We start from the raw sequence: 16,959 nt of genomic DNA on the forward strand, positions 1-16,959 counted from the left end.
CAGCGAGAACTGTCAAACACGTTGCAGAGCGGTTAAACGATTTGTGCGTCCTCCGCGAAATCAACAAACGGCGCGCGCGAACGCGCGTGAAATCCGGTCAGGTTTTCGTGAAAATCCGTGCCCAAAAATGAGCGATTCCGAGATGAAAGTCGTCGAGGAGGAGAAGGTGAGTGTGGGGTGAATTTTCGGGGACGTGGTTCGGATTTTAACGGTGGTGTTTGCAGGACGAGCCGATGGATGCCCCGGAAGGTGAGCAAACGGAAGCGCAAACCGGTGAAACCGGTTCCTCCGACAGCGACAGCATGGACGAGAGTGATGAGGATGAGGATGACGACGATGGGGAGGCGCTTATGATCAAGCAGTACGTGGAGCAGTTGGCCAAAATCGATGAGGACAAGTTCAACTACGACAACTATGTCCAGCTGCTGGAGATTGCACAGTAAGAGTTGGACTAATGTTGGGGGTTTTGCGGGTGTTTTATGTGTGTGTTTTTTTTTTGCTTTTTGCAGTAAGATGACCGACCTGGACAAGATTCGCCAGAGTGCGGAGATATTCGCCGAGGCGTACCCGCTTTCTCCGGAGATTTGGCTGCGCTGGTTGAAGATTGAGGTGGCGATTGGGAATTCGCCGGACGAGCTGCGTCAGGTGGACCGGTTGTTCCGGCGTGCCCTCGGGGATTACTATTCGGTTGAGGTGGCGCAGGAGTACGCGAATTTGGCGGCGAAGGCGGACGCCGAGTTGGCCGACACGATCTGGGACGCGCTGATTCCGGCGTACGGCCTGCACGTGACCAAGGGTCGAACGATCTTCGAGGCGTACCGCGAGGACCACCTGGCGAAGAACGGGGATGGTCCGGAGCAGCTGAACCGGTTGGCACGGATCTACGAGCAGGAGCTGAAGATTCCGCTGCGGAACATGGAAGACTCCCACATCGAGTACAAATTGCTGTGCGAGAAGCACAAGGCCGTGCTCGTAGATTTGAACCCGGAGAAGTTCGAACGTCGTTACCGTCAGGCGAAAGATCTGCTCCAGAAGATGATGCCGTACGAGAATCGGTTGGCCGCGCTTGAGCCGCACTGCCACCAGGAACGAGCCGATTTGTACCGGGAGTACATCCGCGAGTGCCGTTCCCAGCTGGAGGACGACGATCTGCAGGTTCTGTACGAGCGGTCCTGCACCGATTGCTGCCTGGATCCGACGGTTTGGACCGACTATCTCAAGTATCTGGACAAGTACCCGCCAGATCCGGATGAGACGGAAGCGTCCCCGGTCTTTGCCCAATCCGTGCTGGACGTGGTCAACCGAGCGCTGCGAAACTGTCCCTGGAGTGCCGAGTTGTACGTGGAAAAGATGCGGATCTGCGAGCGCGAGAAGCGAGGCAAGGCGGACATTCTGAAGATCATGGAAGAAGTGGCGACCGTCGAGTTCCAAGCGCCGGAACCGGCCGTCAAGGTGTGGCTCGAGTACCTGACCTATTTGCGGCGTCACGCCGACTTTGAGAACGAAAAAGAGCGCGAGATTTTGCGGTCCAACTTTGAGCTGGCCTGGAACCAGCTCGGCAGAACGTGGGGCGAACTGGCTGATCCCGAGTGCAAGATCTTACAGTTCTGGGGACGACTCGAGTACGGCGCACTGAAAGACCCCCTCAAAGGTCGTGACCTGTGGCAGAGCGTGATGGACAGTTCGGACAACAGCACGCGCGTTGGCCTCTGGATCGAGTACGCCGAACTAGAAGCGACTCGTGGCCTGGACGCCGTTCGCAAACTCTACCGCAAAGCGATCGGATCCATCGCACTAAACGATCCGGAAACCCTCGCCGCCGCCTGGATGCGATTCGAACGCGTCAACGGATCGCTCGAACAACTAACCACCTGCCAGGAACTGTGCGTGGCCAAGGTCCAAGAGTTCTACAAATCCCTTGGCAACCAAAAGCCACCCAAAGGTCGTCGCTCCGATCCCAAAAAAGACGCCGACCAAAGCGATTCCCCAAAAAAGAAGCCCATCAAACGAACCCACGACGAACACGAGTTCAAAAAACCGGCCATCCCGTCCCTCCCCCGCCAGAAACCCGAACCAACCCTCGAAGAAAACACCAAACGCATCCGCCTCGAAGAGGAACCCACCCCCGCAAAACCCGAAATCGACCCAACCAAAGACGTCAAACGCGTCTTCATCAGCAACCTGAGCTTCGACGCGACCGAGGACCAAATCCGCGCCTGCTTCCCCGAACTCAACTTCAAATCCATCGAACTCGTCCAATCCTCCAGCGGCAAAAGCCGCGGCTTCGGCTACGCCGAACTCAACCACGAAGCCGACGTCCAAAAAGCCCTCACCCTGGACCGACGACCTCTCAACGGCCGCCCCGTCTTCATCTCCTCCCTCGCCCGCGACAAAGCCGCCCGCCCCAACAAGTTCAAGTACTCGGAGCGCTTCGAGCCGAACAAACTGTTCGTCAAGGGGCTCCCCTTCGAGGCCACCCCCGACGACATCCGGAAGCTGTTTGAGCCGCACGGCAAGCTCAAGGACGTCCGCGTCGTCTACTACCGCAGCGGCAAGTCGAAGGGGCTGGCGTACGTGGAGTACGAGAGCGAGGCGGCGGCCAAGAGCGCCGTCGTGCACATGGACCAGTACTGTATGGATGGGTTTACCATTTCGGTGGATCTGTCGGCGCCGCCGCCGAGGGGAAATCCGACGGCGACGACGACGGGTGGCGGCGCACCGGACGCGGAGGCTGGCGGGAGCAGTTTGGGCGGAGGCAAGCGGCACGTCGTGAAGGGGTGAGTGATTGCGGCGATCTTGTACAGAAAACCGTTTGACGAATTGTCTCTGCGGTAAACTTTGCGCGGTAGGCCTGGCCGTTTTGACGTTTTTGGTGTGTGCATTTTAAATGCAGAAGAAACAAGACTAACATTGCTAAAAGGCCATATATTTATTCCAAATATATTTTTAAAAATTTCTGTTAGGTATTTTTCGATTGCAAATTCAATTTTGCATTAAAAACATATTTTTTTCCAAAAAATCATAACTCGGCGGCAAAATTTTGACCGTTATTATCTATGGCTCAAAAGTAGAGGTGTGTCGTTCGAAAAAATAAAAATAAAAGAAATGCCTGGAAAAACGTTAATTGAAAAATCCTATATTTTCAGTATGCCTTTTTTCTGAATAGTACTCATCAATACCTACAACTTTGCCGAAGATACCAAATCGATTTGAAAGTTTCGTCAAAAGATACAAATTTTCTAATAGTTACCTACCTTTTTTTATTGGCAGCTGACAAAATTGTATGGAGGCTTGTATTGGTGTACCAATGACACAAATTGACTTTTTGGTTTGTGCCAAATAAAAAAAAATTATAAAAAAAAACGCAGAAAATTAAAAAAAAACGTTTTTTTTAAACACTTGCCAATAGCAGTTGAAACCTTTGAAACACTTGGGTTAATTAGGTGACACTGAACTTATTATTTACTTACTTTAGATTACTTTTACTGCTCGACAAACTTATTTATAAATTGCAAAAAAAGAATGTGCACTTTATGTAAAAATAAAAAAATATTTTCGATTGCAAGTTTGTTTTGCATCTAAATATAAATTTTATTTGAAATTGTTTAACGCTAAGTTTCCGAAAACATCGTTATCTAATTTTGATTATCCTAAACTTTGGCGCAAAAGATGCATTTTTTAGTTCCCTAAAACATATAAAATAAAATCTCGAAAATAACAAAAAAGTATTCTAGGAATTCAACTTTTTGTGATTATATTTTTTGATTTATTTTTCATTTAATCAATTTGAATTTGCAATCGAAAATTTAAAAAAAATGCTGTTTTCGAGAAAGCCACTAAAAGTTTAAAACCTTAAAAGAAAAATGTGTAAACATATTTTTTGGGGATTTTAAATATTTTTTTTAACTTTATCATTCCGGTACGAGAATCGAAATCCCGACCTCTAGATTAGAAATCCAGCACGCCGCTAGTCGATACTCATCTCCATCTACTTTTTCAAGGGATCTGAGTTTGGCGAGCAAAACAGGAATCGAACCGATCACCTTCCGCTTACAAGGCGAAACCTCTCGCCACGGCAGCTCGGCAAAGCTTCGAAAAAGCCGGGTTTAAAGTAATTAAATTTGAAACGATGAAAAAAATCCAAAAATAATTAATTTTACACATAAACACTGATTTTGAGTTGCGTATTTATTGGGCGGACTCCGACGAGGCCCACTCGCCATCTGTCGGTGGATATGCGCAACTCACGAAAACTGTCATGTTAGGGGACGGCTGCGTAAGAGCCACCGTGACCTCTGACACTAATTTTCGTTTTTCTCGAAAATGAAACAATATTTCATTTATTTTTAGTTTGGGGCACGTGAAAGACGTGTAGATGAATAATCTCGAGCATTTTTGTTATTGCTTTTTCGTAAGCAGGTCGAATACCGAGCAAAAAGGACTTTGTTTACCAATGGCTCTTTCGGCTTTTTGAAAACTAATCCGAGCTATAAGCTATTGTGTTTCTTGTTTTTATAGAACCTTTTTATAAAAACAACTCAAGAAAAACAATGTAAATGGGCCAATGTGGATTTGTAAACAAGCAGGCTGTCCTGCTCATGTCAAATATAAACAACCACTGACATGAACAGGACAGACTGCTTGTTTACAAATCCACATTGGCCCATTTACATTGTTTTGCTTGAACTTTAGATATGTGTTCGATGCATTTAAAAAAAATAAATACAAAAAATTCAAACATTAAAAAATAAATAAAAAAGAAATATTTTATTTACAGATATTTTACAAAATTTATAAAATTTAAAAATGTTAATTTTTTTGAATATTTTTTTTTTATTTTAATTGTTTGGTAGGACTTTTTTTATTTTTGTACTTCAAGATATTTTTTTATGTATTAAAATATATTGAATTTAAAAGTTTTTTAGATTTTATGAATAAATTTTTTTTTATCTTTTTTTTTAATCTTTGAAATAAAAATAACTATATTTTTTTAATTCCTGAAATAAACAAAATCCAACATTATGATTCTCTTCATAAATTTCTAAAGTTTTTGATTTTTTTGGAATTTAATGTTATTTTTTTAAATTGCTTTTAAAAATTACGACTGTAATTTCTCAATGGTAAGTCGTAATTAATTGAGAATTAAGATTTGTCGGTGGTTGATCGAAAATTTACTATCGAGAAAGCTCGATCGTGAGTCGAGAACTTAATTTTCACATCAAATACGAGTTCTGCGACCCTATTTTAGTTCAATTTGAATGGTTGTTTGCCTTCTACCATCACCAAATGCATTTTCTCAACATTTCATCAACGCCATTTTGGCCGCCATCTTGAATTTAAAAAGTCGCTAGAGTAGTTAGGGGTAGTTTAGACAAGAAATAGTAGTTTATGCAACAAGTTGCAAAAAGAGGATTTTTTCAGCACGAGTCGTACATTTATCCAACGAGGTTCACCGAGTTGGATAAATACGACAAGTGCTGAAAAAATCAAGTTTTGCAACGAGTTCCATACAACATTTTTTGCAATTTCGAAAAACACCCATTGAGTGAAATTTTAAGTCGAATTTTCGTTTAAATCAAAAAAATGTTGAAAAGTGTTACTTTTCGAAACAAGTGCTGAAAAGTTCAACTTTTCAGCACCCATTTCAGTGTTGAAAAGTAGAACATTTCAGCATTTATTTTGAAAAGTGTTGCTATTCGATTCTGTTATTTTTGGTACAGAAAAGTAGGCTATTTCGTCGTTCAAGAATGACAGGAAAAGTAAGTAGTTTCACGACGGAATTGCAAAAAAAATATTTTCGGTGAAAAATCTATTTTTTTTTCTTAAGAAGTTGTAAGATTGAGTTTAAGAAGTTTAATATAAAATAATCGGACAATCATAAAATTAGTTATGATTCTAGTAGCCACCCAAAAATTCTACTAACGCGTTTCTCTCCTTCCAGGGACGTCAAACAAAAGCTGTCCACGCTTATTCCGACGGCGCTGCTGCGAAAGACGACTGTTTCCACACCGGCGGGACAGGTCCCGACAGGAAGTGCCACCCCCAGCGCCAAACCAAAGTCCAACGAGGATTTTCGTAAAATGTTATTGAAGTGAATTGATTCCATCATTATTATAATTATTATTATATTTTCATTGTTCTTCTCATATATATGTTCCTAACATTGTGCTTGTGTGTGTTACACCTACCGCCTTTTTCCCCCGCCGGAAGATTTTCTTTTCTGTTCTACACAAAGAAACAAAAATACAAAAACTATAACCAGACGTTGATTTAGAGCTACCGCAGAATATAATGTTGTATTCTTCAGATAAATTGTAACAAATAAAGAGTAGAGTACACGCGAAACGCGCGCGCGCCTATTTGAGCTTGACACTGCGCTTGACGAATGCCTTGATTCCGCCCGCCTCCCCAGCGTACCGCGTCGTCTCCGTCTTGACCGGCCGGATGGCGCCCTTGCGTCGCACCAGCGCCTTCTGGAACTTGCGCCGGTTCTTGACGCGGATGTTGCGCTGCTCCTTGCGCTTGTGCGCCGTGAGACCCTTGTTCTTGGCCATCTGGTACGTGATCTTGCGCTTGCCGTCCTTGTCCAGCACCACTTCCGCTTCCTCGTCGTCTTCCTGCTGTTCCTCTTCGGAGTCGCTGCCCAAGCGGAGCTTTTTCGTGGTGGGTTGCTCGTCGTCGTCGTCATCCTCGTCTGATTCCTCTGACTGGTCTTCGTCTTCCGGTTCCTCGGAGGCTTCCAGGTTGCGCAGCATGGCCAGCTTCTTTTTCGCCTTTTTGGGTTTGTCCGCCGAAGGTTGGTCATCGAAGATGAGTTCCTCTCCGGACTCGATGTGCTCTAGGATTTGTTCAACTTGTGATTGGATGGAAGTTTCGTACTTTTGGTCAAGTTCAAGCAGCAGCTGCTTCATCTGGACCATCCGTTTTACGACCGGATGATTTTTCACCTTGATCTTTTTCGACTTCAGCAGCAAATAGAAGCTGATGTTGTTGCAATAGCTCAAGGCAAGATCATACCGTGTCTTCAAAAAGCTGACAAATGGATGATCCTGCACTCCGTGCTCTTTCAAGTACTTCAGAACCGGTTCCATCGTGTCCTGGCATTCAACCAGATTTTTTTCAAAATCCTCAACCAGCCCATCAAACTCCGGCGCCTCCTTCCTAAAAAGTTCCCTCTTTTGCCGCTCGCTCAAATCGGACAAATCCGTCTTCAGCTTAATCTCCCCCTTATCCTTCTTCTTCTTACCCTCCCTCCCGGCTTCCGGTTCCGCCACAAACACATCCAACGAAAAGTCCGCCTCGTTCAGCTCCTTCGCCAGCCGCTGCTGAATCTCCTTCGCCTCAATCTCCTCCAGCTGGGCGCGCTCCTCCTCCTGCGCCGTCAAGCTGTCGTAATCCTGGTCCACGTAGTCCGCCCCGTAGAACCCGCGCGCCTTCGAACCCCACGCCTTCCGGTTCGGCAGATCGTCATCGTCCTCCTTGTCTTCGATGTCACTGTCGTGCTCGAACTTTTGAACCTCATCATCATCATCCTCGTCGTCGTAATCTTCCTCTTCATCGTCGAATCCGAGCACCTCTTCCTCGTCGTCTTTAGCGGCCTTCCGGCCGCGACGATCCCGGATGTCCTTCAGCAGGCGCTGCTCTCGCTCATCGTACTCACCCTCCGACTCGGACGGCTCGTAGTGGTCGCCCACGTCGTAGATGCCGATCTTGTCCGGCATTTCGGCGGACTTTTTGCTTGAAATTTGATGGAGACAATCCGGAACGTGCACGTGTTTTTGTTCGGTTTGTTTATCAACTGCCTGCGCGAGTTTGACAGATTCCGATGTTTTTTTAATTTTGTTCAAAGTGTAACGCATTGTAACGCTAGTATTTTTAACTTGATAAAGGCGTTACGCATTGTTTATGACGACCCTGACAGACGGACCGGGCCGACAACGGCCCGAAAACCGCCGGACGGCTCGACAAAACGGCCCGAATTCCGTCGGTTTGTCCGACGGAATTCGGGCCCTTTTCGTGCGTATATGCAACACTTTGTCCGACGATCGTCGAAATCGACGTTTGAGAAAATCGACGTTGACGGGCCGTTGTCGGGCCGTTTTCGGGCGACTTTGTTATTTAGATTGTCCTGCCATTGTCGGGTGCTCTCGTTTTGGATTTTTGGGTTATTTAAATGAAAATAATTAAATGTTGATCAATACAATTTTATTATCCTGTTTTTACAACAAATAATCCACAATCTTGGCCATACTGGAAGAAAAAGTTCTTGAAAAAGTTGGTAATCCGAGGTGCCAAAAACTTTTTGGATGTTGGATGATGGAAGTTTGATGAGTTGCTTGGAAATTTAGATTCCTGAAACAAGGATTCGAGTCAGCAATAGATGAGAACCAAAAAGCTATTCTGAATTTACCTCTTGCATTTTACCGTTTTCCTGGTTCAGAAAGTCCCTGAATTTGAAACCGCTGGCTTTGTATTTGAGCATCGAACCCATCGCTCAACAGCACGCCTTCCGGATTGACGCATCGGAATCTGCACAAACAATGCTTTTTGTTTTAATTATTTCTAATTTTAACTTATTAAATAACCTTTTCGTGGTGGACTTTGAAAAAAAAATGAACTGTCATCCAATTGCGTAGCCTACTAGTACCAACACGAACTGCAGATGTCACCTTTGACATTCGATGAAATGCACGACAAACGCTCGAAAATGGCAGGACACAATCGACATCGAGGGATAACGCTTCGAATCGCACGACCGCCGGACTTCAGTCTAACAGGGGAATTCTCTAAAATTCCAGAGCAACATTTGAAAGGGGCGGTACGACATTGCTCTTACGGCCTTTCATTACACGCGTTTAAATGGGACGAAAGGCCGTAAGAGCAATGTCGTACCGCCCCTTTCAAATGTTGCTCCAGAAATAATCAAAATTAAATTTAAATTTTTGAGATCTTTTTAAAGCCCCACACCATAAACCTTAAACATTATTTCTCAAAATTATTTTAAAAAAATGCAAAAATCCAGAAAGCACAAAATTGGTTTCGTTGCAGACTTTTCTTCTGTTTAACGTACAGACATCCCGTTAAACTAAACTGGCAGCCCTGGCACAACATTTGACGTTTCGTTTTCGCCAACCCAACATCAGCACAGGCGTTTTTCTCCCTCCTTCTGGTGCGGTGGTCGCAAGAACAGTCCGGCATTGCGACAGACGAGTCTTTTTTCCTAGAATCTATGTGATAAGCACGGGCCCAGAACTGATAAATTGCAATCTTTGGAAAAAAATAAAGGATATAAAGAGAAGGCGATTCGTCGGGGAACGGAAAACAGTAATTGATTCACCACTGGATTCAGTGCAAGCGAAAGTCGACGAGGAAAACACGATGGAGGACCTAACCATAAGTAAGTGTACCAGTAGCAGCTCTAAAAATATGTTCACAATGTGCCTGCTTGGATCAATCTTTTATCGCGCTGTGATACATACTTAGTTAGATTGAAGAATTTTTTAAAAAATATTGCCAGTATTTACATACCTAAGTTTACAAAACTGTTTGTCTAATGGTAAAAGGAAGATTGCGCATTGCATCAGCCTACCTGGATGCCACCGATGCAGTGCAAGTTTGACCCTGCAATGACTGTTTGATTGATTTTTATTTGACAGAAAAAGCCAGCAAAAAATGATGACTGAAAAAAAACTGTTGCTTTCAAATGTGCAATACATATTAAATGGTCATTCAAAATTATAACATAATTGTAACAAAAAAACTAAATTTTCATTGAAAAACGTTACTTAACCCACTTTAAGGTGGTTAATGCCTTTCTCACATTAATATACTTTTGATAGGGTTGTAAGATTTCAATCTCATTGGAAAGGTCTTTTGATTACGTATCCAACGATGGGTCGCATGACAGATCTGGAAAACGTGTTCATCCAAATTTCTGAGATCCGCCATCTGAAAATTACTACAATATCAAGTTTGTGCTCATAACTTTTGATGGTGTTATCTGATTTTCAATGTTTTAAGCTCGTTGGAAATGTTTTTTAAATACCTTTCTAAAAATATTTAACACGACGGGGTTTCTTACAAAAACCACCCTTTTTACAATCTTCCGGACTTTAGTCTAATTCGTATTTTTTTTTCTGGAATCATTTTAGTTTAGTTAAATTAAAGAAGCTTTAGAGAATTGTCTAAATTATAACCATTTTTCTGTTGGTCAAAAAAATCAAATTCAAAATAAAAATTACAGAAATCAAAATACAAAAAGTAGGCTTTCCCAATTCAAGGTGGCCACTCATGTCGAAAAATCGGGAAAAAGTAAGAATTTTTATTTTTTTGTAAAAAAGTCAGGAATCCCAGGCATACTTGTTTGAAAATTATTTTCTAACTCTTGAAAAAAGTTGGTCATATTTTGTACAATTTTAAAATTAAATTCACTATTTTTTCCTCAGTAACTTACTTTAAATTTATGGTTCCTTTCACTATTTCAATCTATTTCAGAATATAAGGACATTTAAGACATTAAAAATTCTAATAAATATTGAATCCATTTGACACAGATTTTTTTTTTATTAATCAACAGATTTGTACTAATTTTAGTTTTTGAAACTAAAAACAACAACAAAATTCCTTGGGCATGAGTAAGGACCTCGACGCCGTTAGCAATGTTGGCTTTAAAATCAAATTTCGTGATAATATCACTTCCCCCCCAGCCAACATTTTTGCCATGCGAAGCGGGCCTCGACGCTGTGTCTAGGTTTAATTCCTAGCTAGGAGCCATCAGTGTCTTAAGAGGTGGTCCCAAGGCCGAGTAGGAGTTCATGAAGCAAATTAGTCGTCTCCCACCCCTTTTAAATTGAAAAATGAACTCTGAAACCAGCGCTTACTCACAACAGAAACAGAGGCCTCTTCTAGGCATTGTAGGATAGAATAGATTTTGAAATTTATTTAAAAAATGTTACGTGCATAAATTTTAAACTTCCATTTAAGTAATAATACAAAGCATTTTGATATGTCAAAATTTCCATAGAGTCTCGGTCAATCAATAATGTGATGATATCGGACAAAATTCGTTAATCTGTTGAACTAACGGTTTTCGGATTATGGTTGTATCGACCATTGTTGCGAATCGAGGATCTACTGGAGGTTTGACGATCAAAAAGAGCCTAACATTTCAAAAGGGCGCGTGGGTTTTGTAAACAGGAGTGCATCTCTCCCACTCAAATAACAGTTTACAAAAGGTATGATAGGGATACGCTCCTGTTTGCAAAGCTTGTGTGTCCTAATAAAATGGAAGGCACGAAATAGTCGTCTTAACGACGAGTGTTCAACTTGTAAAATATGAACAGTTAGTTTTTGGTTTGGGGCGGCAAGACAGGTTTAAAAACTGGGTATAGGAATGTTTGGCTTTGTAATTACAATTTTTGGGATTTGAGATTCAAGTTACTTTTAGACAGTTTAGTTAAGGTTGTTGATTCAAGTTAGTTAGTTTTCCATAAATGAATAATTAGTCTATTTTCGGAAGATATTGCTGTCCTTTTTTTCTGTTCTTTTCGAACCAGTTCCAGATCAAGGGTCGAGAAATAAAACAAGAACAACCAAAGAAAGCAGCTTACACCACAAGGAAGGAAGACGAACACTAAAAGGACGACGAAACTACTGCGTCTACGTGATGCTCCGTATGCGGCTGTAAGCGATTGAAACTTCAACTTGGGGATCGCCAGGGCATGAGCAATTGCAGCTCCCGCAAAAAGTGCCTTTTTCCAGCTACGGTAAGATGGGTAAGGTATTACCCATCATCAGGTATGTGACTTTAGTTGTCTTTATTGTTTATAGTCGGCTCACTGGTTGTCAATCTCTCTATGTTTTCCTCCTTCTGTATAAGATTTATTTACTTCTTAAATTTTCATATTTCGATGCTATCTTTTTTTCAATTCCTCTATTTTGACGGTCTTTCTGATTTTATTTCAACTTTCTTTTTGTTAATATGATCTCAAAATGACGATCATGCTTTGCTTAGATATTCAAATCGAATCGGCTTTTGGGTTCTTATTTTATTTGTCTCGTTGTCCCTTAGTTATTGACAACCAGAGAGTCGACTCTTTATATTACAGGTTATAATATATACATTAATTTCCATTTGAAAAAAATAACAATAATAGTTTTGCTGGCATTTTCCCTTAAAATTAATTTTGCGTTTATTGCTTTGTTGGAACAGTCGTCAATCAGTAAAAGTCCGTTAGCGTATGGAAAATGTACTCCGTTTGCACGTGCTACTTGATCCTGGTTTTGGGAGTTTTAACAGTTTTACTTTTAACAGTTAGAACCTTCAAAACTAGTTTTGGGGGGCTCTTGCAGACGGTGTTTTTATGACACTGTGGGGAGCGGCGATAGAGAACGAAATATCAAATTAGAATATTTACAACAATACACACTCTCACATACACAATCTCATTATAACCTGCCCAATCATGTCCTCTTTCCCCGCTCCCCATGGGGTGTAAGTGGCACTTCACAGGCTAACACATTCATTACCTTTCCTTGACACAACCGGACTTGGACTGACTTGATCCTAGCTGTCCCACCTCGCTCCGCAAAAAAAAAAAAAAAAAAAAAAAAAATTTGAAAGGATATTTCAACTAGAGTTTGGTAATGGCTTTTTTTTATAGAAAACAAGCCTTACCCGACAAACTTCGTCTTGACTTTTTTTTCGTTTGTTGACGTTTTTTGATTTTTGCTTATTCAGCCTCCTGTGATCAAAATATGATTTTACGTAACTTTCTCCATACAATTTGCCGATGCTCCGGAATCGGTTCCAGAGTGGCCAAAGTGTCAATTGGTTTGCGTAAGAACCTTCCTTGGACTTATACGAACCCAACGCAACAAAGAGCACCTCGATCCGACGTTCCGTGTTGAATTGATTCGCGTTCGAACAAAACCGTCAAAATCTATCTATATTCTTTATGTAAACTAATGTCAAAAACATAAACAATGACTTTTAAAACCCGCCGTTTGGCATGCAAGATTTTTAAATCCCGCCAAACAAATCCCAGCACACTGGGGGTTGCTGGGGGAAAATCGGAAAAGTCCTTGTCAAAAATTTTGTGTTTTCTTTTGGAACGGTGGTGTTTTTTCGGGGTCCTGTGGGGGTGAACCGAGCACCAACAGCGGCAGCGCGTGTCCGTGTCGTTGTTTGCCGGCAGCAGTAAAAGCAGCGGCTCGTTGGCCGCCAAGAAAAAGTCCAGCCTGTTGATCGGTTCCGGTGCCGGCAATTCATCCAAGGAAACAAACAAAGAGCAGCGCGATTCCTCGCCGGTGGACTATTTGGACGAGGCGAAGCTGCGGGAGTTGATGGCCGCGTGACAGCGGGACAACTCGGATACGCCGCTGATCCTAACTTTGGGTGCCATCTTTTCGTCGTACCAATCCACAGCGTTGAGCTTTCTGAAGAAGCCCAGCTCGAGCATCGATCGAATGCTGGAGAAGGCGCCGGAGGATTTGAAGAACCTCAAGAAGGAAGACCTGCGAACGCTCGAAGGAGATCTGGACAAGGACGAGGACAGTGCGGCGGAGAAGCCACCCCCCGTTTAGGACAACCATCAGACCACGGTCGATCTGGTCAGCTTGAAGCGCGCGATGAAGGCGCTGTACGAGGCGCGAGCTTCCGTCTTTGGTCCAATCAACAATGCCTTACAAACGCTCGGCGAAAAATAACTATTTTTTCTCATGACTTGTTCGCTTCCTGTTATTCTTGCCCCGGAGTAAACGATAGCAATGCAGAGGAAACGGGACAATTTTAGAGGAAAGAAATTTGCTATTTTGCTTACTGGCTTGATTTGAGCGAAAAATGAATGACAAAAAAGTGCTTTGGACAATTTAAGGAGGAGAAAAATAAAAATAAACTATGTTCTCTTTTTCTTAAATTTCTTGTTTTATTTCAAACCTTTATTGATTTCATATTTAAAAACTTTCCGAACTTTCGACAAATAAAAAATATGGCTAATCCAATTCGATACAATTTCGAATTTAAACGTATTCGTCAACATCCAAAACAAAAAACATATTTATTTCAATTGCAAATTTGAAAGTTACACATCAATAACAGAGTACACAAAATTAGTCTTCTGCTTCGAACATATTTTTTTCATTTCACTCCGCTCATTTCGTTCCGCTGAAAGAGGCTAGGTGGATTAATTCACTTTCCATCATCCGATCCGGAACCACAAAATCCATTTTTTGAGTTTATGCCATTCAATGGACATTTTGGAGATCAGGATTCATAATATAACTTTTCCACATTTCTCCGGTTTAATCTGGTCCTGTTATAAAACCGGACCCCGAAAAACACCACCGTTCCAAAAGAAAACACAAAATTTTTGACAAGGACTTTTCCGATTTCCCCCAGCAACCCCCAGTGTGCTGGGATTTGTTTGGCGGGTTTTAAAAATCTTGCATGCCAAACGGCGGGTTTTAAAAGTCATTGTTTATGTTTTTGACATTAGTTTACATAAAGAATATATAAAAAACAAGCTTTTCCCGGCAAACTTCGTTCTGCCTTTTTTTCGTGTCTTGACATTTTTAGCATGTTTGCTTATTCAGCCTCCTGTGATCAAAATTTGATTTTACGTTACTTTCTTCATACAATTTGCCGATGCTCCGGAATCGGTTTCAGGTTGGCCAACGTGTCAATTAGTTAGCGTAAGAACCTTTCTTGGGCTTATACGAACCCAACGCAGCAAAGAACGCTCCGATCCAACTTTCCGTTATCAACTGATGCGCGTTCGAACAAAACCGTCGAAATTTTTTATATATATAGATTTCGACGGTTTTGTTCGAACGCGAATCAGTTCAATACGGAGCGTCGGATCGAGGTGCTCTTTGTTGCGTTGGGTTCGTATAAGCCCAAGGAAGGTTCTTACGCCAAAAAGTGGCAACTTTGGCCACTCTGGAACCGATTCCGGAAAATCTGCAGATTGTATGGAAAAAGTTGCGTAAAATCAAATTTTGATCATAGGAGGCTGAACAAGGAAAAAGCTAAAAACGTCAACAAACGAAAAAAGGAAAAGACGAAGTTTTTCGGGTAAGGCTTGTTTTATATATATATAGAAGATATTCATTAGGTCATTTCAAATATTTTTTTCCAAAGGTTTATCGTGTGAGTATGGGTAAATTACTATAGTTAAAGCTAGATTATCAGTTTTCGGAAAACTTAAATATCGAATAAAATCCAATCGTTGTTTGATCTGCCCGCCCGTGTGGATCAATCGGACTGCGCACTGGACAAACAATACAGAGGTTGCTGGTTCGAATCCCGAAACGTTCTATGATTTAAATAAAATTAAATTAAGAACAAAATGTTATATTCAGTTATCTTTAACTTTTTGCCATTTCCAGTTGAAATGAAGTATCAAAAACTATTCGTTTGCCAGTTATAAAAAAAATAACATTGGAATTCTAAGTACTTTTAAGCTTTCGGTTATTTTTCAAAGACTATTATTTGTTTATGTTTCTACTCTGAATCAAAATAATGAGTGCTTCGATTTTTAAAGTATTTTTAAAGGAGTTTGTTGTTGAGTTTCTTTTTTTTACGAAATTGTAAACAGTTTGATTTTTTTTTTTATTTGGTTAGGTTTTTTTTTCGATGGGTGATATTAACTTTTTTTATTAAGAGTTTTTTGTTTCAAATCATTATTTAGATAAGAAATGCATATTACTTGAGTTTATGGAAAAGTCTGGAAAAGTCGGGAATTGAAAACCTTATCATACCATTTCAGATCGATAAACATCGTAACTCGTCGTTCGCTTCGTTAATCAGTACCCCACTAAATATCAATCATGTAAAACTCGTAAAAACATCTCAATTTAAAAGTTACACTGTTAAATCCTTTATCATTTAATTACAAATGATTTTGGTTTTATATTTCCACAGCCGGCTGTCTAAGATTAAACCATTTCATTTAAAATTTAACAACCGATAAACGGGAAATGTCTCATCCGCAGCATCCGATTGCTTGCCTTGAGAATAATACATATTTACCGTTCAACAAACACTATGATTTTGGGTCGCATCATCATCTTCTATGATGAATCCCGACCAAACACCCTATCCTACAAACACATTTTCAGGTTCCTGGTGCTCGTGGGGTGTAATCACTGGGCAAACCAGCTGCCCTAGTAGCAACCTGCGCTAACTAACATTCCCGTCCCTTAAAATCGAGGTCTACAAACTGACATGGCGGGCGCCGTTGGTGGCCAATGACTGTTACCTATTCGCAACTGATCTAGCTTTAGCAATCATGGTGTTTTATCTTTTCAGCGCATTCATACATGCTGTTGATAAGGGAAACACCACTAGATCGTCGAAGCCTATGATCAGTAGTGCTGAAAGGATATTACGGTTCTGTTCAGCAACAGAGGGGCAACCATGGATGGTCTCTCATGCTCATGCTCATGCTCAAGTCTGGAAAAAGTCGGAATTTGAAAATGGGATTTGAGTGATCACCCTAGAATTTCCCATACAAAATTAAAATGAAATGCGCTAAGGTTTGACGCAATCAATCGGTTCCAAATTTTAGGAAATAGCTATGAGGTCCAAACGGCACAAAAAATGTTCTAATTTGATTTGATCATTTTTCACATTTTCTATATAACGACGAGCGGTTAACTTTACGCAGTTGGCCTGGCCGCTTTAACATTTGTGAAGGTTTCAATGCAATCTTATGCAATGGGGCACTGCAAATATTAATAATGAAAAGAGGCTGCGCTAGGGTTAGATTAGATTAGAGATTTTAGGACTCAATTGCAGTTTTTCTTTGGTATTTCTTTCTTTTTTGGTTAGGATAGAATTTGCATTGCAATTAATTGGGTACGTTCAATAAAATTTGTAACACACTGTTCTAAGATTCAACGAAAAACAAAAAAAAAAGTTGTTCAATTTATAAAATTATTTTCAATATCCTTTACAGA

General features: G+C 41.4%; 3 protein-coding genes and 1 long non-coding RNA gene across 4 annotated transcripts in view; 2 read left to right on the forward strand and 2 right to left on the reverse strand.

The window, feature by feature from the left end:
- The first annotated feature begins 7 nt into the window (after nucleotides 1–7).
- Nucleotides 8–6,338, forward strand: LOC120426834 (squamous cell carcinoma antigen recognized by T-cells 3). The gene is made up of 4 exons (XM_039591621.1): nucleotides 8–166; nucleotides 225–439; nucleotides 510–2,777; nucleotides 5,942–6,338. Exons 1-4 carry the CDS (start codon nucleotides 128–130, stop codon nucleotides 6,093–6,095), a joined length of 2,676 nt encoding a protein of 891 aa, XP_039447555.1. The 5' UTR covers nucleotides 8–127; the 3' UTR covers nucleotides 6,096–6,338.
- Nucleotides 6,266–7,805, reverse strand: LOC120426836 (something about silencing protein 10). The gene has a single exon (XM_039591625.2). The coding sequence runs from the start codon at nucleotides 7,719–7,721 to the stop codon at nucleotides 6,357–6,359; it is 1,365 nt and encodes a 454-aa protein (XP_039447559.1). The 5' UTR covers nucleotides 7,722–7,805; the 3' UTR covers nucleotides 6,266–6,356.
- A 383-nt stretch (nucleotides 7,806–8,188) lies between these two features.
- On the reverse strand, nucleotides 8,189–8,773 carry LOC120426829 (uncharacterized). Its single transcript, XR_005606763.2, has 2 exons — nucleotides 8,411–8,773; nucleotides 8,189–8,352 (listed from the first exon to the last, which is right to left on the reverse strand). It is a non-coding gene; the product is annotated as an uncharacterized LOC120426829 (long non-coding RNA).
- Nucleotides 8,774–9,156: 383 nt separating this feature from the next.
- Nucleotides 9,157–16,959, forward strand: part of LOC120430393 (asparagine--tRNA ligase, cytoplasmic) — a 9,688-nt gene continuing 1,885 nt past the window's right edge. Inside the window, exon 1 of the mRNA XM_052710031.1 lies at nucleotides 9,157–9,397. Within this exon, the coding sequence (XP_052565991.1) occupies nucleotides 9,379–9,397 (19 nt within the window). The 5' untranslated portion in view covers nucleotides 9,157–9,378. The remainder of the gene's footprint in view (nucleotides 9,398–16,959) is intronic.

Source organism: Culex pipiens, chromosome 3 (assembly GCF_016801865.2).
Source record: "Culex pipiens pallens isolate TS chromosome 3, TS_CPP_V2, whole genome shotgun sequence".
In the NCBI taxonomy this organism is placed as follows: domain Eukaryota; kingdom Metazoa; phylum Arthropoda; class Insecta; order Diptera; family Culicidae; genus Culex; species Culex pipiens.